The 21,733-nt window shown below is 38.0% G+C and overlaps 1 protein-coding gene across 1 annotated transcript in view; it reads left to right on the top strand.

The window, feature by feature from the left end:
- LOC138445362 (mitochondrial adenyl nucleotide antiporter SLC25A24-like) overlaps positions 1 to 21,733 on the top strand; it is a 63,162-nt gene that overhangs the window by 20,232 nt on the left and 21,197 nt on the right. Inside the window, exons 5-7 of the mRNA XM_069599307.1 lie at positions 8,590 to 8,742; positions 9,561 to 9,668; positions 15,248 to 15,415. Of these exons, the coding sequence (XP_069455408.1) occupies positions 8,590 to 8,742; positions 9,561 to 9,668; positions 15,248 to 15,415 (429 nt within the window). The remainder of the gene's footprint in view (positions 1 to 8,589; positions 8,743 to 9,560; positions 9,669 to 15,247; positions 15,416 to 21,733) is intronic.

Here is a 21,733-nt window from a genome sequence, read left to right as displayed (position 1 = left end):
CCTAGTACTAGTATTCTAGACAGGGCAAAAATTAGGAAAACCTTTTTTTTTTTTTTGGTGGAGCCTGGGAAGGGAAGGCTGCACAATACTTTTAATTCTCTCCCTGGACTGAAAATTGTGACAAGAGACAGAAAGTGTTCAGGGTCAAATGCAGGGCCCTGTAGGTGGTATTCTTCAGTTTTCTGAAGTTTTGGGTCCCTTTCAAATTAATGCAGGCAATGAAGAAATTGCTTGAGCCTGTGGCCAAGTCTCTGGTTATGACTGTTCAACTGAAACCAGGTGAGAAGGGTGTCCACCCTCTTCATTGCTCTATTCAAGGCAGAAATGATGGACCTATAACAACATTTGGTCACTGTCTCCTTTTAGCCTTTATGGGTCACCATGGAATAAATCTATCTCTAACTTTTATAGAAAAATACAAAGCAAGGGAGCATGTCTGGCTGCTGGTATTCTGAGTTCAAGCAGGGGAAAGGGACAGGAGGCCTACTGTGTATATTTACTCACTTAATTCATCTGTTTTTAGTCCTATGCCTCACTGAATTCTTGAATTCTGTATTCCTGAGTTAAGATCCTCTCTGCTTCCTCCAGAGAATAAAGCCTCATGGATTTTTAAAGGAAAATTTAGTTCTATGTGCTTTCCCCTCCTCAGAACCTTGAGTTACAACTTTTACTTTGCTAAATTAGTTATCACTTTTCCATTTGCTTTCTACCTCCCCCAAATCTGATGAAACCGCTAATACCCGTACCCCTGCAGATTAGTAATGAGGTGACCACATAATTTTCATTTGAACTGAGACACTTTTAAAAAAGAAAGGGGTGCTTAATAATCATGAGGGGACAGCTTTTGGGGGAATTGGGATCGATGGGTGCCCTAGTTATTGCCTTCTTTGTTACTTTACTATTGTTTTTGTGTGGTTTTGGGAGGATGAGGAAATAAACATGTGGGGTCATTCTACCACTTTTTCTGAAAGTCAGTATCTTACATGTCTAAAATTATTTTATTTTTCTTTTCTCTTTGATTGGCAGATTGGCAGAATATGGACATCAAAGTAAAAAATGCTTTCCCTTAGAACTTCTTAAGGCATTATGCTATTATTTTGTAGTATTCAGTATTACTTCTGAAAAGTCTGATGCCATTTTGATATTTTGTAGATTACCTGACTTTCCTCTCTGGAAGCATTTAGTCATGCCTGTACCTTGGGCTTTTCCAGTGGCTCAGCATGTAAAGAATCTGCCTGCAATGCAGAAGACACGGGAGACACGGGTCAGATTCCTGGGTGGGGAAGATCCCCTGGAGGAGGAAATGGCAACTGACTCCAGTATTTTTGCCTGAAAAATCCCACTGATAGAAGATAGGAAAAAAAAAAAATCCCATAGGTAGAGGAGCCTGGCGGGCTACAATCCAAAGAATCTCAAAGAGTCGGACATGACTGAGCAACTAAGTACTACGTTGGGTATTCTGAAATTGTACACTGTGAGTTTAGGTAGGTTCTTTTCAACCCATTGTGCTTGACACTTGGTGGGCTCTTCTTAACGATAAACTTAGGTCTTTCTTCAGCATTAATGTATTCTAGTGTTTCCTCCTTAGTTTTCTTCACTTTATTCTCTCTGGAATTCTTCTGGTTGAATGGTTGAATGTGGTACCTCCCAGACTGACCTGGATGCAGCTTGTGTGTGTGTGTTAGTTGCTCAGTTGTGTCTGACTTTTTGTGACCCAATGGACTGTAGCCTGCCAGACTCCTCTGTCCATGGGATTTTCCAGGCAAGAATACTGGTGTGGGTTGTCATTCTCTTCTCCAGAGGATCCTCCTGAGCCAGGAACTAAGCCTGCATTGCAATCTTATCTTTTCATAAATATTTTTATTACTATGTCATTTTACTTGACATTCTGGGACATTTCTTCAGTACTGTTTTTTTAACCCTTCTATTAAACTTCTTATTTTAGTAATCACAGTTTAAATTTCTGAGAGCTCTTTTTATCCTTTTGACTGATCTTTTTTCATAGTATCTTTTTCTTGTTTGGTATTTCTTACAATGAATTCGATATCATCTTGATTCTTTCTGAGGACATTACAGGGTCCTTTATGTTTTTTTTTGTTTTAGTTAAATGTAGTTTCCTAAATTGTCACTATTTTCTGTGGATTTAATTATTCTGTTTATCTTAGTTTTGCGTTCTATGCTGCCTTTCCTCCTTCACATATATTATGACCCTGTATTGTTCTTTTGTATTAAAAATGAAGAATGGATATTTTAGGTAGCTTGTATAGATTTCTTCTGCAGTTGTGTTTTCTAGCTATGTTTCTCCCACAGATTTTTTTCTTTTTTTTACAAATTGAGATATAATTGACTTATTATATTAGTTTTATGTGTACAATATAGTGATTCAGTATAGGTATGCATTGCAAATGATCACCACAATAAATCTAGTTAACATCCATCACCATATATAGTTATGTTTTTTTCTTCTGATGAGTTTTCAAATCTACTCTCTTAGCAAATCAGAATTTCTGTTATAAAAGGAATTTATACATCTGTTTATTTGCATTGTTTTTCTGTCACCAAGAAAATCAAAGAATGACCACAAGAAATAAATCCCTGTGAATCAGCCTCTTGAAAACTCCACACGTTTTTTTGTAGTCTCATCGCTTGTTTTATTAGCTTCACTCTTCTTCTATGTAGGGCAGGCTTAAGCTTCTGCACTCCACACTCTCCAGCTCTCCGCTCTGGGAGGCTGAGATAGAGGGCCGGGGGCAGCAACCCTTCTCAGGTCTAGCCCTGCTCTGCTTGTAGCACTGTCACTTTTCCTTTATATACATTGATGCTAAAAATTAGAATACTCTTGGTGAACTGAACCTTTTGTCACTGTGAAGTGATCTTCTTCGTCTCTGTAAATGCCTTTCGTTCTATTTTGTCTGACATTGATATAGATGCACTCTGTACTCTTGCTTGGGATTTGTGTTATATATCCATTGTCATTCTTTTACTTTCAGGGTTTCAGCATTTGTATGTTTTAGATAAGTTACAGGTAAATGGCGTATAGGTGGTTTTTATTTTATTTTATATATTTTTCATTTGTTTGGCTTGCCAGCATGGCTTGCAGGATCTTAGTTCTTCTACTGTGGATTGAACCAGGCCCTTAGCAGTGAAATCACAGAGTCCTTACCACTGGACTGACAGGGAATTTCCTGGATTTTGTTGTATTTTAAACTAGAAGACATTTCATTTAACAGTTGGTGTACTTATTGATATTTTGTTCAAGGCTGCCATCTTATTTTATGCTTTCTATTTGTCCTGCATGTTCTAAGATCTTCTTATTTCCTTTCTTGCCTTCAGTTATATTTTTAAAAGTTATTCTACGTTTTTCCCCCTCCATTAGTTTTTGATGTTGTTTTCTAAAATATCACTTGGAGTAATAACTTGAGGAGCTATGATGATGATATCCAGCTTGAGACTAGATTTTTATTTGTTTCTGTTAGGTGCTTGGGAGGACTATCAATCTGGAATCACATCATTTAATTCAGATTTGAGTCTTGACGTTCCCAGAACCACCCAGCTGGTACAAAGCCATGCCCTTGCAGAGGCTGGTTTCTTCTGGTTTACCCTTACCGTAAGGGGATAGACCTGCAAAGTCCCAGTTTAAAGTGGAGATGGTTCTTCAGAGACCTATACCTTCAGCGAGCCCTGAGCTTTGTCTTCTGTTTTCTGTTATCCCAGAGAGGCAACAAAACAATGAGTTAACTTTATAATTATTTTTTTCTGGGTCCAGAAATACACTTGAGTGGTAATCTTACCTTTCTAGATTTTCTCTTCTCTCCTAGATACTGGCCTTGGAATATGTCTCTGTCTTGTTAGCTCATGGATACCTTTAAGAAACTTTAAGAAATAAATATGCCATTGGCTTTTTCAGTTATCCTTACTTGGAAGTACATTCCTTCCTTATTACCCAGCTTGCCATTACTGCAAGTGAATTCTCTACATCAGTTCAGTTCAGTTCAGTCACTCAGTCATCTCTGACTCTTTGCAGACCACAAGAACTGCAGCACGCCAGGCCTCCCTGTCCATCACCAACTCCCGGAGTTTACCCAAATTAGTGTCCGTTGAGATGGTGATGCCATCCAACCATCTCATCCTCTGTTGTCCCTTCTCTTCCTGCCCTCAATCTTTCCCAGCATCAAGGTCTTTTCAAATGAGTCAGCTCTTCACATCAGGTGGCCAAAATATTGGAGTTTTAGCTTCAACATCAGTCCTTCAATGAACAACAGGACTGATCTCCTTTAGGACAGACTGGTTAGATCTCCTTGCAGGCCAAGGGATGCTCAAGAGTCTTCTCCAACACCACAGTTCAAAAGCATCAATTCTTTGGCACTCAGCTTTCTTTATAGTCCAACTCTCACATCCATACATGACTACTGGAAAAACCATAGCCTTGACTAGACAGACCTTTGTTGACAAAGTAATGTCTCTGCATTTTAATATGCTGTCTAGGTTGGTCATAACTTTCCTTCCAAGACTAAGCGTCTTTTAATTTCATGGCTGCAATCACCACCTGCAGTGATTTTGGAGCCCCCCCAAAATAAAGTCTGCCACTGTTTCCCCATCTATTTGCCATGAAGTGATGGGACTGGATGCCATGATCTTAGTTTTCTGAATGTTGAGCTTTAAGCCAACTTTTTCACTCTCCTCTTTCACTTCCATCAAGAGGCTCTTTAGTTCTTCTTCACTTTCTGCCATAAGGGTGGTGTCATCTGCATATATGAGATTATTGATATTTCTCCTGACAATCTTGATTCCAGCTTGTGCTTCTTCCAGCCCAGCGTTTCTTATGATGTACTCTGCATATAAGTTAAATAAGCAGGGTGACAATATACAGCCTTGACGTACTCCTTTTCCTATTTGGAACCAGTCTGTTGTTCCATGTCTAGTTCTACCTGTTGCTGCCTGACCTGCATACAGGTTTCTCAAGAGGCAGGTCAGGTGGTCTGGTATTCCCATCTCTTTCAGAATTTTCCACAGTTTATTGTGATCCACACAGTCAAAGGCTTTGGCATAGTCAATAAAGCAGAGATGTTTTTCTGGAACTCTCTTGCTTTTTCCATGATCCAGTGGATGTTGGCAATTTGATCTCTAGTTCCTCTGGCTTTTCTAAAACCCGCTTGAACATCTGGAAGTTCACTGTTCACATATTGCTAAAGCCTGGCTTGGAGAATTTTAAGCATTACTTTACTAACGTGTGAGATGAGTGCAATTGTGCAGTAGTTTGAGCATTCTTTGGCATTTCCTTTCTTTGGGATTGGAATGAAAACTAATCTTTTCCAGTCCTGTGGCCACTGCTGAGTTTGCCAAATTTGCTGGCATATTGAGTGCAGCACTTTCACAGCATCATCTTTTAGGATTTGAAATAGCTCACCTGGAATTCCATCACCTCCACTAGCTTTGTTCAGACCGATGCTTCCTAAGGCCCACTTGACTTCACATTCCAGGATGTCTGGGTCTAGGTGAGTGATCACACCATTGTTGTTATCTGGTTCATGAGATCTTTTTTTACAGTTCTTCTGTGTATTCTTGCCACCTCTTCTTAATACCTTCTGCTTCTGTTAGGTCCAGACCATTTCTGTCCTTTATCGAGCCCATCTTTGCATGAAATGTTCCCTTGGTATCTCTAATTTTCTTGAAGAGATCTCTAGTCTTTCCCATTCTATTTTTTCCCTCTATTTCTTTGCATTGATTGCTGAGGTAGGCTTTCTTATTTCTCCTTGCTATTCTTTGGAACTCTGCATTCAAACAGGTATATTTTTCCCTTTTCCTTTGCTTTTCGCTTCCCTTCTTTTCACAGATATTTGTAAAGCCTCCTCAGACATCCATTTTGCTTTGTTTGCATTTCTTTTTCTTGGGGATGGTCTTGATTCCTGTCTCCTATACAGTGTCACATATCTCCATCCATAGTTCATCAGGCACTCTGTCTATCAGATCTAGTCCCTTAAATCTATTTCTCACTTCCAATGTGTAATCATAAAGCATTTTATTTAGGTCATTCCTGAATGGTCTAGTGGTTTTCCCTACTTTCTTCAATGTAAGTCTGAATTTGGCAATAAGGAGTTCATGATCTGAGCCACAGTCAGCTCCTAGTCTTGTTTTTGCTGACTGAAAAGAGCTTCTCCATCTTTGGCTGCAAAGAATATAATCAGTCTGATTTTGGTGTCCACCATCTGGTGATGTCCATGTGTAGAGTCTTCTCTTGTGTTGTTGGAAGAGCGTGTTTGCTATGACCAGTGCTTTCTCTTGGGAAAACTGTATTAGCCTCTGCCCTGCTTCATTTTGTATTCCAAGGCCAAATTTGCCTGTTACTCCAGGTGTTTCTTGAACTCCTACTTTTGCATTCCAATCCCCTATAATGAAAAGGACATCTTTTTTGGGTGTTATTTCTAGAAGGTCTTATAGGTCTTCATAGAACCGTTCAACTTCAGCTTCTTTAGCATTACTGGTTGGGGCATAGACTTGGATTACCGTGATATTGAATGGTTTGCCTTGGAAATGAACAGAGATTATTCTGTTGTTATTGAGATTGCATCCAAGTAATGCATTTCAGACTCTTTTGTTGATTATGATGGTTACTCCATAAGGCTTTTGATATGTATTCACATTTATCATATATTACTTTTCCTAGTACTATATGAAACTACCTGTTTCCCTGTATCCTCCCAAACATCAGGTCATATTATTTTATAAAAGATCTTGCTGGCAAGAGAGAAAATAATTGGTGCACCAGAATTTCTGAATGGATCTAAATACTCAAATGAATCTTGTCACTTGTATTTTTATCTTACTAATGCTCTGAACAGAGAGGCCAAGGGATGATGCAGGAGGGCAAGTGGCTGGTAGGAAGGCACATAGGTAGACTGATTAATAGTCACCTAGGCAGGCACCCATTTAAAGTGGAGTCTACCTGGGATTCCCTGGCGCTAGAGAGACTGATGCAGGAGAGAGTGGGTATGCAAGGGCTTAGCTCAGTGACTGTATACAAGCCAGTTCAGAAAGATTTCCTTATGTTATATGTTGAGTGAATTTCAACACTCTTTTATAGATTTATTGCACAAATTAAAGTAAACCTATTTATTACTATGGCTATAAAATACAGGTATCATTCTGAGTTTGTGTCTTTTTCTCCTCAGTAGAGAGTTGGTAATTATCTTCATACTGGTTCTTTTTTTTTTTTTCATTTTTGGTCAGTTTTCCCTCCTTTTCTCTTCATATATGTTTTACAATGAGCCTGCTGATCCCCTCCACATTTACTAGGTATCCAACTATCATACTACAGCCATCAGACTGCCGCCAGTCTCCTTAAAAACAGATATATAGTTCTTTAATACCTCTTATTTAAAAACCACTTTTGTAGCTTCTTTTACTGGACTATATTTGTTGAATTTATCTTTTACTTTTCCTGTTATCTTCACTCACATGTTGAGTCATATTCAGTTCAGTTCAGTTCAGTCACTCAGTCATGTCCTACTCTTAGCGACCCCATGAATGGCAGCACGCCAGGCCTCCCTGTCCATCACCAACTCCCGGAGTTCACTCAGACCCATGTCCATCAAGTCGGTGATGCTATCCAGCCATCTCATCCTCTGTCATCCCCTTCTCCTCCTGCCCCCAATCCCTCCCAGCATCAGGGTCTTTTCCAATGAGTCAACTATTCGCATGAGGTGGCCAAAGTACTGGAGTTTCAGCTTTAGCATCATTCCCTCCAAAGAAATCCCAGGGCTGATCTCCTTCAGAATGGACTGGTTGGATCTCCTTGCAGTCCAAGGAACTCTGAAGAGTCTTCTCCAACACCATAGTTCAAAAGCATCAATTCTTCGGCACTCAGCTTTCTTCACAGTCCAGCTCTCACATCCATACATGACCACAGGAAAAACCATAGCGTTGACTAGACGGACCTTTGTTGGCAAAGTAATGTCTCTGCTTTTCAGTATTGCTCTGGGTTTAATTTTTCTTATGTCAATGCAGTATAGTCAATGTCCAGAGCACATTCTCTGATACTGTCTTAAGACAAGTGTATATCTCTTTTCTAATACATGCCCTGGAGAAAGGTTTCATATGTTGGCCACAGAGTTAGTCGGATTCCGCTTTTTTTTCTCTGCTTTCACTGACCACACTGATCACCCTTATTAAAAGCCTCATAAGCCACTTGTTAGCAATAAGTTCTCTGAGTTTCTGTGGCCTTAACTTTTCAGAAATGTTGCTTCCCTGACGCTTCTCTTGGAATGTACACCCAATTTCACTCTTCCTGATGGGAGAGTCAGTTGTTCATCCCTCTGAGGAGGGGGCAACAAAGCAACCATGTCTGCAGCATGATCTTGTGTCCTCTGTGTAAGGTGTCCTCTTCTTAAGCTATAGTGCAGGGATTAAAATAAACATGTCTTGAAAGCTGTCTAATCACCAGGACAGCTGCTGTTTCCCCAACAGGAGAGACCGTCCATATTTTAGGAACTTCAACTCTGTCCTGCCAATCACATGAAAATTACAATATGTGGTTTTCAAAGTTCTTCAAATTGTACCGTGATTTTCAAAATTCTTCCTTTCCTTTTCAAGGCTCAGAGTTTAGAAACGAAGAATGTGAAGATAAAGAGCCATTTAATAGAGATGATGAAAGAGGGCGGAGTCATTTCTTTGTGGAGAGGAAATGGTACGAATGTTCTCAAGCTTGCTCCTGAAATAGCGGTTAAGATCTGGTCTTATGAACAGGTAAAAACCACACTGCCTATGACATTTATTAACAAGGGAATGTTATTCAGTTTTACTTTTTAAAAAATCAGTTGGGGTTATTACAAAACAAAGAGAAGTAGTTGCCTATCTGTGTTGGAACATTACTATAAAGTTATATAATTACATTATTATTATATAATTGTCTGTGTGTGTGTTAAGTTGCTTCAGTCATGTCCGACTCTTTGTGACCCCATGGACTGCAGCCTGCCAGGCTCCTCTCGCCATGGGGTTCTCCAGGCAAGAATATGGGTTTGTTTGTCATGTCATGTTGCTTCATTATAACATGGTTGCCATCAAAACATATTGCATAAGGTTCTCAGTTGTTTCCATCTCAAAGTTTTCCATTTTCTTTATATTTATTACTTATCATAATCAACACTTGTTGAATGTTTGCTATATACCTTCTTTGCTGTATGTCTTATTCTAAGCAAACTGAGGTACAAGATGAAGTCTCTACTGTTCAGGTTGAGGCCTCCTATCTAATATACATGACTATATTTAGGTAGTATGTAAGAGACACGGGTTCGATTCCTGGGTCAGGAGGATCCCCTGGAAAAGGATGTGGCAATCTACTCCAGTATTCTTGCCTGGGAAATTTCATGGATAGAAGAGCCTGGTGGGCTATAGTCCGTGGAATTGCAGAGAGGGACATGACTGAGTGACTAAGCAGCACGAAAATGTGGATTATAGTTTTAAACTATAAATTAAATGCCTAGGTATCCACTGATATTGAATGACTTGCATGCCTCTTTGAACTTTTTCAATGCTAACATACCTTTGAACTCTTGTTAATACAGTATAAGGAGTATCTTTCTTCTGAAGAAGGCAATTTAGGAACACTTGAGAAATTTGCTTCTGCTTCTTTGGCTGGTGCCACTTCTCAGTCTTTTATTTACCCCTTAGAGGTAAGTGCTATTGAAAAAGATTTGTTATCCCTAATGAAAATTATGGCTAATTTTTTTTTCAAGTGAGCCAGAATCCTCTAATTATTAGTAGCTATTGAGTAGAGAAAATCTGTTGCTAGGGCAGTGTTACCAGAGCTGTGATATCTAAGCTGGCATTTCTGTTGCTTTGATTTGTATCACATTTTATTTTACTAAAATATAAATACCACTTATATTTACTCATATAAGTGATATAGTATTTGTCTTTCTGACTTTGCTTAGTATGATAATATCTAGGTCCATCCATATTGTTGCAAGTGGCATTATTTCATTCTTTTTGATGGCTAAGTAACATTCCGTTGCGTGTGTGTTCACACACACACACACACACACACACACACACACACACACCACATGTTCTTTATCCATTCATCTGCCAATGGGACATTTTGTTGCTGTTATTTTCTTGCATTTTCCCTTCCATATGAACATTAGAATTGGCTTGCCAAGTTTCTTAAAAAAAACCAAAGTAAACCAAACTGGGATTTTGACTCTTAGTTGTACTTAGTGAATTTGGGGAAGAAATGACAATTATAATATTGAATTTCTTTTTTTGCCCAGGAATGAGAGATGTCTTCCTTTCCATTTAGATCTGTTCTTGTATTATTTGATAAAGTTTATAATTTTCTTATACAGGTCTTATGCATTTGAGGCTTTTATTACTAGATACATTGTGGTATTTGTTGCTATTAATGTATTTCGTTAGATTTTGCTAATGTTTATTGCTGGTATATATGAAAACTCCTGAATTTTTAAGTTAAGCTTATATCCAACCACTTTACATTACTCTTATTAAATAATCTGGAAACTCTTAAGAATTTCTTTTAATTCTTATTTTCCTGAAATTTTATCATGATATGTGTAGATTCTGACCCTTTTCTTTCATCAGTTAATTTCAGATCTTTTTAATGATCTTTTTTCCAGCTCTGGGAAATTTTCTACTATTAAATAATTTTGGATTTTGTTTTTCTTTTTGATCTCTCTGTGTATATATATGTCTTCTTTATCCATTGATTTATTGATGGACACTTTTTTATTGATGCTTCCGTATATTGGCTATTGTAAATAATGCTGCAATGAACATAGGGGTGCATATATCTTTTCAAATTAGGGTTTTTGCTCTCTTCAGAAAAACACCGAAAAGTGGTGTTGCTGGATCATGTGGTAGTTCTATCTTTAGGTTTCTTTGAAGAACTTCAGTACTGTTTTCCATAGTGGCTGCACCAATTTATAGTCCGACCAACAGTGCTCAAGGGTTCGCTTTCTTCTTCTTCTGCTGCTGCTAAGTCGCTTCAGTTGTGTCCGACTCTGTGCGACTCCATAGATGCTTTCTTCACACCTTGCCAACACTTGTTATTTGATGTCTCTTGATAATAGCCATTCTGATAGGTGTGAGGTGATATGTCATTATAGTTTTGATTTCATTTCTCTGATGATTTGTGATACTGAGCATCCTTTCATGTTTATTGGTCAGCTGTATGTCTTCTTTGGAAAAATGTCTACTCAGGTCTTCTGTCCTTTTTTTTTGGTGGGGAGTTTGATGTTGAATTGTATGAGTTCTTTGTATATTTTGGATATCAACCCCTTATCAGATATATAATTTGCAGATATCTTCTCCCATTCAATAGGATGCCCTTTTGTTTTGGTAATAGCTTCCTTTGTTGTGAAAAGCCCTTTGACTTAATGTAATTTCATCTGTTTATTTTTGCTTTTGTTTCCCTTTGCCTGAGGAGACATATACAAAATATTGCTAAGACTGATGTCAAAGTGTACACTGCCTATATTTTCTTCTAGGAGTTTTATAATTTCAAGTCTTAAATTTAAATCTTTAATCCATTTGGAGTTTATTTTTGTAAATGATGTGAGAAAGTAGTCTGGGTTGACTCTTTTGCATATAACTGTCCAGTCTTCCCAGCACCATTTATTGAGAAGGCTGTCTTTTCTCCATTGTACCTCCAACATCTTGCCTCCTCTGGCATTATTTATAATTAGCCATATAAATATGGGTTTATTTCTTGGCTCTCTATTCTCTTCCATTGATTTATGTGTCTGTTTTGGGTCCAGCATCATACGTTTTGATAGCTTTGTAGTATAGTTTGAAACCAAGCGGTATGTTACCTCTAGCTTTCTTCTTCTTTCTCAGGATTGTTTTGGCTATTTGTGGTATTTTGTGTTCCCATACAAATTTAAAAATTTTATTTGTTCTAGTTCTGTGAAAAATGCCATTGGTATTTTGATAGAGCCTACACCAAATCTGTAGATTGCCTTGGGTAATATAGTCATATTAATAATATTAATTCTTTTAATCCATGAGCATAGTTATCTTCCCATTTGTTTGTGTTGTCTTCAGTTTATTTCATCAGTGTCTTATAGTTTTCTGGTAGAAGTCTTTTATCTTTTTGGTTAGATTTATTCCTAGGTATTTCATTATTTTTGATGCAATTGTAAATGGGTTGTTTTCTACTTTTCTCTTTCTGTTAGTTTATTGTCAATGTAAAGAAATACCAACAATGATGTTTCCACATGTCAATTTTAAAAATTGCTTTGGCAGGTGGATTCTTAACCACTGGGATACCAGGAAAGCCCTGGATGATAATTTTGTATTCTGTAACTTTACTGAATTAATTTATGAGTTTGAATAGTTTCCTTGGTGTCAGCTTTTTAGTATTTTCTGTATAGTATCATCTCACCTGCAAACAATGGCAGTTTTACCTCTTTCCAATTTAGATCCATTTTCTTTTTCTTGTCTGACTACTGTGGCTAGGACTTCCAATACTATGTTGAATAAAAGTGGTTTAGTGAGCATCTTTTTCTTGTTCCTGATCTTAGCTTTTCACCGTTGAGTATGATATTGGCAGTAAGTTTGTCTTATATGGCAATTATTATATTGAGGTATATTCCCTATATTCCCACTTTCTTGGGAGTTTTATCATAAATGAATGTTGAATTTTATCAAAAGTTTTTTCTGCATCTTGAGATGATCACATGATTTTTATCCTTCAATGTTCATGTAATGTGTGACATTGATTTGCAAATATTGAACTGTCCTCCTAGATGAAATATACTCTTGAATCCCTCTGAGGATTTAAATTATTTTTGTTTTAAAGTCTCCAATTTGTTTTGCTATTATTTGTTTTTTCTAAATTCCAAGTTAATGAATACAAGGAACAACCAGCGACCCTGGATTAATCATGAAGGTGATTAATTTTAGAGCTCTGAGTCAGAGCAGATGTATAAAATTTAAATATATTCAGAATATACTTTTCTGTCATGATGATACTTCTTTACTCTTTTATAAGAATTAAACATCCAATTTTTAAAAACAATACAGATCTTCCATGTGGTTTTTGAATTTTAAGATTATTTTCTCTTCAAAGTATAAATTGACCTGTGTATTTATCTGGCAGTATTTATATATAATCTAGGATAAGCAGTATGTCCTTCAGATTGTGTAGCTTTATATATGCACAGTAAAGAAGCAACTGATCTAGTAAAAGATAAGGAGATTCCTGCAAATGCATTTCTATCATAGCATTTCTCAATGAAAAATGAATAAATAGTATAACAATTAAGGCTCACCAAGTTTCTTTTCCACTTGGTAAAGAATCAGCTTATTTTGTGCTTAACTTCAATGTCAGCAGAGTTTTCTGTGTTTTCCATTAGTCCAAGGAAACTCTGGATACTCTACACAAATTTCAATAAACATTTTGCCTTTCTCCATATAGGGGTGTGTGTGTGCCTGTGTGTTGTGTTTGTGTAGAGAGAGAGCAAGTTGGAAATGTTGTGTCCCTTTACCTTTAAAAATTTCAGTGTGAATTTCCTTAGAATGAAGAACTTTCTTTTATATATTATCAAAATCAGGAAATTTATCAGAAGTACAATACTATTATGTAATCCACAGTCCTTATTGAAATGTAATTAATTGCTAATTGTTCTAATAATTGTCTTTATAGTAATTTCTTTTTCCAGATCCAATTCAGATCACGTGCCAGGTCTCTTTAACATCCTTTCATCTGGATAAGTTCCTCAGTCTTTTATTTTCTATTTTTTTGGTCTTTCTTTGTGTTAGTATTTGTGTGTGTGCTCACACACATGGTTTAAAAAACCTCCGGCCATTCACAAGTTGTGTGTATATTTATACGTGTGTTGATGTTTGTGAAATCCTAATATCAGATAATTAGGATACTTGTGTTGGAGATGGAGGTTGTAGGAGCTTCATTTTTCTTTTAGGTTTCTTTTCTGAACATATCTGACACATAGTATTATGTAAATTTAAGGTGTTCATCAGTTAATTTGATACATTTATATATTATAGCAATATTTAGCACTACAATCACATTAATAGTTCTTCTTTATTTTTAGTGGTTGGAATAAATAAGTTCTAGTCTCTCAGCAAGATGGTTGATTATAGTACAAGACTGTTGTCTGTATTCACTATACTGTGTGTTAGATCTCTGCTGCTGCTGCTGCTAAGTCACTTCAGTCGTGTCTGACTTTGTGCGACCCCATAGACAGCAGCCCACCAGGCTCCCCCTTCCCTGGGATTCTCCAGGCAAGAACACTGGAGTGGGTTGCCATTTCCTCTAGAGCTTAATTATTACTTGTTGCAAGTTTGTACCCTTAAATTGCATCTGTCTTACCTGCCCCACTTCTTATGCCCTGGTAACCACCATTTTACTCCATTTTTGCAAGTTTGGCTTTTTAGATTAAACATATAAGTGATACTGTACTGTACTTGTCTTCCTCTGTCTGATTTATTTCACTTAGCACACTATACATGGCAGAATGTCCCCCCTTTTCATGGCTGAATAACATTCTATTATAATATATACACATATATGTATGTATGAATGGACAGTGACAATATATATGCATATATATCTTTGTTGTCCATTCATCTGTTGATGAGCTTATTTCCATATCTTGGCTATTGTGCATAGTGCTACAGAATAGTGCTAAACATACAAACATAGTAGTGCATATATCTCTTTGAAATCCTGTTTTCATTTCTTTTGTGTATTATAACCAGAAGAATTGCTGGGTCATAGGATAGATCTACTTTTAATTTTTTGAGGAACCTCCAACTTGTTTTCCATAGTGGTTGGTCCAGTTATATTCAGTTTTGGGTTCCTTATCTGACGTATAGTGCAATAATAGCTGTGGCTACACTAGTATGTAATTTAGACAGAAAGAAGAACAGCTGGATTCAGATACTTTATCTTCCTGCAAAGTTAAGTTCAGGAATTTGGTAAATGCACTGTATTTGTATTTAAGCACTGTATTTATAACGTGTGTGTATGTGTGTGTGCTTAGTTGCTCAGTTGTGTCCAACTCTCTGTGACCCTATGAACTGTTACATAGTAGTATGCAAAAGTAAAATATTCCAAGAATAAGTAGGAAAATGATAGCAGGTATACTGTCATTGAAAATACAGTTTGACCTAAGATTGTTTTCTCTTTTTAATTCTGTAACTCACACTTTACAAGATTGCTCTGGGTTGGGTAACTGATAATGAGCCTATAACATTCTTTTACATTCAGGTTTTAAAAACTCATTTGGCTGTAAGTAAAACTGGACAGTACTCTGGGCTATTGGACTGTGCCAGGAAGATCTGGAAGCTTGATAAGATTACAGGCTTTTACAAAGGCTACATTCCTAGTCTTCTGACTGTCATACCGTATGCGGGTGTAGATATCACTCTCTATGAGGTGAGTTTGTTTCTATGATGGCCTTACATCAGATTTATTAGATCTGAAAATATAATACAACTGAAAAAATTTTAAATCAAAAATACATTTAAAACTGAGTGAATAGAAAATGTATTTTTCTTTTTACAGTTTGTTTTTCTGGCTTCTCTTTCTCAGGACTGTTTCTATAAGTATTGTTTTCTATAAGCGTGTTTTCTACAAGTATGACCTTGACCTTTCCTTTCCTCTCCCTGCACACAACCCACTCCACCTTAGTGATTCCATCTGTTGCTGGGTTTCTATATAGCTGGTATATCAGTAACTTGCAGCTGTTTTTAAAACCGCTCTCCTGATCTTCAGACCACCAAGGAGATTGAATGATACTGTTTTGCTCCCCATTTTTTCCTAATGTCAGAAGTCTAATATGGCTCATGTTACTTCTGGGGTTCCTCATGAATAATTTCTGGTTATAGTAATCATCTATTCCAAATCAATTATAGTCACTTGATTCAGAAAAAGGAAGAGAAGAATGTAAGTTCTTTTTTGGGGAGGGAAGAAGGAGTGCAAAATAATAATGACCTTTTTTTCTCTGCTCAGTTCAGTTCAGTCGCTCAGTCATGTCCGACTCTTTGCGACCCCATGAACTGCAGCACCCCAGGCCTCCCTGTCCATCACCGACTCCCAGAGTTCACGCAAACTTACGTCCATTGAGTCGGTGATGCCATCCGGCCATCTCATCCTCTGTCGTCCCCTTCTCCTCCGTTAGTAGTGTCCAGTTTCACTTTGGTCATTCTCTGTAGCTGATCCTAAGAGACCATCAAGCATGTCATTCCCTGTACAACTCCCTTCTTTTTTAGTAATCCTGAGTACCTTCCACTGCACCAAGCTTCTTAATTCTTATCAGTTAGGATAGCAGTTAGGATCGTGGACTCAGACTGCTTGAGTACAAATTATGGCTTCACAATTTGCCTAACCTCTCTGTGCCTGAATCCTCTTACCTTAAAAATGAGGATGTATTCATTCAATAAATAATTACAAAGTTGCATGTACCACACTCTGTTCTAGGTACACCAAACAGAAGACACAGAAAGTCCTATCTATAGGGAGCTCACCATTCTTTCACTGCAAGACAGACAATAAACCTTTGAAGCATGGCGTATGGTAGTAATAGGGTTGTGGAGAAAAATGAAGCAGGAAAGGAGAATAGATAATTTACTGACTGGAAGGCCTTCTTGAAAAGATACCTTCTGAGTAATGAGCAGAGGATGTGAGGGGGTTGAGCCACACATACATGTACAAGGAGGACATTTAGGGTGGATGCATACCTGTGCAGCTGGAGCAGAGTGAGCCAGAAGAGATTAGTAGGAGATGAGGTCAGAGATCTGCTGGGTCAGGGCAGATTTCTCAAGGCCTTGCTGATTGTAGAAGGGACTTTAATTTTTGCTCTAGGTGAAATGGGAAACTGTTGGAAGGCTCTGGGCATAGAAATGCCTTAGCTGACAAGATTTCTTATCATAAAAACTTTATTGATATACCATTTTAAAGTATACAGTTCAGTATATTCACAGGTTGTACAACCGTCCCTACTATTTAATTCAATAACATTTTTATCACTCCTAAAAGAAACCCTGTACTCATTAGCAATCACTCCCCACTTCTTACTCCTCCACTCCCTGGGAACCACTAATCTATTTTTTGTGTCTATAGATTTGTCTAGTCAGGACACTTCATATAAATGCAGTTATACAGCATGTAATCTTTTATGACTGGCTTCTTTTCACTCAGAAATATTGTTTCAAGTTTCATCCATCTTATAGCATTTATCAGCATTTCATTATTTTTTCTGAATATTATTCTATTATATGGGTATACTATCTCTTGTTTGTCTCATTCATCAGTTAATGGACAATTGAGCTATTTCCACTTTATTACTAATATGAATAATGCTGCTATGAAATTGAGTACAAGTTTTTGTGTAGACATGTGTTTTCATTCTCTTGGATATGTATCTAGGAGTAGAATTGCTGAGTCATTAGATAACTCTATGTTTAACCTCTTGAAGAACTGCCAAACTGTTTTTCAAAGTAGCTACACCATTTAATTTCCACCAGCAGTGAATGAGGGTTCTGAGTTCTCCACATCCTTGCCAGCACTTGTTATTATCTGTCTTCTTGATTTTGTTATCTTTGTGAATAGGAAGTGGTATTGTTGTCTATTATTTTTTCTTGTTTAGTTGTAGTTCTTTGCATATAATAGATACAAGTACCTTAGATATTTGATCTGCAACTATTTTCTTCCATTCCACATATTATCTTTAATTTTGATGAAGTCAAATTTATTTATTATTTCTTTTGTTATTATTGTATTTGGTGTCATATATAAGAAACCACTGCCAAATCCAAGAACACAGAAGATTTATATCTTCTAAGGGTTTTATGTTTTTAGCTCTTACTTTAGGTCTACTATGCATTTTGAATTAATTGTTGAATATGATATTAGGCAGGGATTTAACTCCATTCTTTTGCATGTGGATATTCAGTTGTATTGGAGAAGGCAATGGCACCCCACTCCGGCACTCTTGCCTGGAAAATCCCATGGACAGAGGAGCCTGGTGGGCCGCAGTCCATGGGGCCACTGGGAGTCGGACACGACTGAGCGACTTCATTTTCACTTTTCACTTTCATGCATTGGAGCAGGAAATGGCAACCCACTCCAATGTTCTTGCCTGGAGAATCCCAGGGACGGGGGATTCTGGTGGGCTGCCGTCTCTGGGGTCGCACAGAGTCGGACACGACTGAAGTGACTTAGCAGCAGCAGCATTCAGTTGTATCAATACCATTTGTTGAAAAGACTGTTTTCTCCACTGGATGGTCTTGGCAATATTATTAAAGTTTACCATACATGTTAAAGGTTTATTTCTAAATCCTCAAATTCTATTTCATTGATCAGTATGTCTGTCCTTACACCAGAACCACAACTGCCTTAACTGGTATGGTTCTGTAGTAAGTTTGAAATTAGAAAATGTGACTTCTCTAGCTTTTTCTTTCAGAATTGTTTGGACTATTGTGAGTGCCTCACATTTTCATATGAATTTTAGGATTGACTGAGTGACGAAGCACACACACAGTGTTAGAAGAAGTCCATCTAGGATAATGGACAAAGCTTGAAAAAAAAGGTCTTTGATATGTTGGGAGACTAAATGATCAAGGGAAATATGCACAGAAGACCCAAATAGACATTTCTCTAAAGAAGACATACAGATGGACAATAGGCACATGAAACAATGCTCAATATCACTAACTATTAGAGAAAGGTAAATCAAACTACAATGAGGTATCACCTCACACCAGTCAGAATGGCCATCATTAAAAAAATCTACAAATAATAAATCCTAGAAAGGATGTAGAGAAAAGGGAATCCCCCTACACTGTTGGTGGGAGTTAAGTTGATGCAGCCACTTTCTGGAGAACAGCATGGAGGTTCCTCAGAAAACTAAAAATAGAATGATCCCGCATTTCTACTCCTGGGCATATATCTGGAGAAAATTATAATTTTAAAATATATATGCACCCCTGTGTTCATGGCTTCCCTCGTAGCTCAGTCGGTGAAGCATCTGCCTGTAATGCGGGAAATCCAGGTTTGATTCCTGGGTGGGGAAGATCCTCTGGAGAAGGAAATGGTAATCCACTCCCGTATTCTCGCCTGGAGAATCCCATGGACAGAGGTGCCTAGCAGGCTACAATCCATGAGGTCACAAGAGTCGGACACGACTTAGTGACTAAACCACCAACACCTATGTCCATAGCAGCACTGTTTACAATAGCCAAAACATGGAACCAACCTGAACACTATCAACAGATGAGTGGATAAAGAAGACGTAGTATATATATGCAGTGGAATACTACTCAGCCATAAAAAGAATGATTTGCAGTCATTTGTAGCAACATGGATGCAACTAGAGATTATGAGACTAAGCGAAGTAAGCTAGAAAGAGAACGACAAATACCATATGACATCACTTTTATGTGGAATCTAAGATATGGCACAAATGAGCCTATCTATGAAACAGAAACAGTCACAGACACAGAGAACAGACTTGTGGTTGCTAAGGGGGAGGGATGGTAGGTGAGAGTGGGACTGGGAGTTTGGGGTTAGTAGATGCAAACTGTTATATATAGGATGTGTAAACAAGGTACTACTGTATAGTACAGGAAACTATATTAAATATCCTGGGATAAATTATAATGGAAAAGAATATAAAAAATGTATATATGTATATAACTAAGTCACTTTGCTGTACAGCAGAAATTAACACAACGTAAATTAACTATTGTTGTTCAGTCGCTCAGTCATGTCTGACCCCTGAGACCCCATGGACTGCAGCATGCCAGGCTTCCCTGTCCTTCACCATCTCCTGGAGCTTGCTGAAACCCATGTCCATTGAGTTGGTGATGCCATCTGACCATCTCATCCTCCATTTTCCCCTTCTTCTCCTACCTTCAGTGAGTTGGCTCTTTGAATCAGGTGGCCAAAGTATTGGAGCTTCAGCTTCACCATCAGTCCTTCCAATGAATATTCAGAACTGATTTCCCTTAGGATTGATTGCTTTGATCTCCTTGCTGTCCAAGGGACTTTCAAGAGTCTTTATCACCACAGTTCAAAAGCATCAATTCATCCATATATGACCATTGAAAAACCATAGCTTTGACTATACAGACCTTTGTTGGCAAAGTAATGTCTCTGCTTTTTAATATGCTGTCTAGGTTTGTCATAGCTTTTCTTCCAAGGAACAAGTCTTTTAATTTCATGGCTGCAGTCACCACCTGCAGTGATTTTGGAGCCCAAGAAAATGGAGTCTGTCACTGTTTCCATTGTTTCCCCATCTATTTGCCATGAAGTGATGGGACCAGATGCCATGATCTTAGTTTTTTGATCGTTGAGTTTTAAGCCAGCTTTTTCGCTCTTCTCTTTCACCTTTATCAAGAGGCTCTTTAGTTCCTCTTCACTTTCTACCATAAGGGTGGTGTCACCTGCATATCTGAAGTTATTGATATTTCTCCCAGCCATCTTGATTCCAGCTTGTGCTTTGTCCAGCCCGGCATTTCACATGATATATTCTGCGTAGAAGTCCAATAAGCAGGGTGACAATATACAGCCTTGATATATTCCTTTCCTAATTTGGAACCAGTCTGTTGTTCCGTGTCCGATTCTAACTGTTACTTCTTGACTTGCATACAGGTTTCTCAGGAGGCAGGGGCTTTCCTGATGGCCCAGGCGGTAAAGTGTCTGCCTGCAATGCAGGAGACCTGGGTTTGATCCCTGGGTTGGGAAGATCCCCTGGAGAAGGAAATAGCAACCCACTCCAGTACTCTTGCCTAGAAAATCCCTAGGACAGAGGAGCCTGGTAGGCTACAGACCATGGGGTCACAAAGAGTCAGACATGACTGAGTGACTTGACTTCTCAGGAGGCAGATAAGGTGGTGTGGTATTCCCATCTCTTTAAGGTTTTTCCACAGTTTGCTGTGATCCACACAGTCAAAGGCTTTAGCGTTGTCAATGAAGCAGAAGTGGAAGTTCTTCTGGAATTCTCTTGCTTTTTCTATGATCCAGTGGATGTTGACAGTTTGATCTCTGGTTCCTCTGCCTTTTCTAAATCCTGCTTGAACATCTGGAAGTTCATGGTTCATGTACTGTTGAAGCCTAGCTTGGAGGATTTTGAGCATTACTTCGCTAGTGTATGAAATGAGTGCTAGCAGGTGAAATTAACTATACTTTGATAAAAAATAAATTTAAAAATCCTAAGTAAATCTGATAATCAAGTTGGGGGATCCTTAAATGAGGAAAGGCCTTGAAAGTAGTGCACTAGTTTGTTAGGGTTGCCATAACAGAATATCACAGACTAGGTGGCTTGTGTAAGAGAAGTTGTTTTCTCACAGTTCTGGAGACCAGAAGCCCAAGATCAAAGTTTCTCTGAGAACTCTCTCCTTGGCTTGCAGATGGCCAGCTCCCTCTGCCCTCATGTAGTTTCCTTTTTGTGCAAGCACATATGTATCCAAACTTCTACTTAAAAGAACACCAGACGTATTGGAATAGGGTCCACTCTGAATAAAGGTTTCCCAGGTGGCACAGTGGTAAAGAATTTGCCTTCCAGTGCAGAAGACAAAATAGACCTGGGTTTGATCCCTGGGTTGGGAAGATCCCCTGGAGGAAGAAATAGCAACCCATTCTGCTATTCTTGCCTGGAAAATTCCATGGAGAGGGAATCCTGGCAGACACAACTAAACGTGTGAATACAAACACTCCACTCTTAATACCTAGTGAAATTAACTTAATTACCTC

Source organism: Ovis canadensis, chromosome 1 (genome assembly GCF_042477335.2).
Source record: "Ovis canadensis isolate MfBH-ARS-UI-01 breed Bighorn chromosome 1, ARS-UI_OviCan_v2, whole genome shotgun sequence".
NCBI classification, from domain to species: Eukaryota; Metazoa; Chordata; class Mammalia; order Artiodactyla; family Bovidae; genus Ovis; species Ovis canadensis.
Note: the sequence above shows the minus strand (reverse complement) of the source record. Positions and strands in the feature narration are given on the sequence as shown.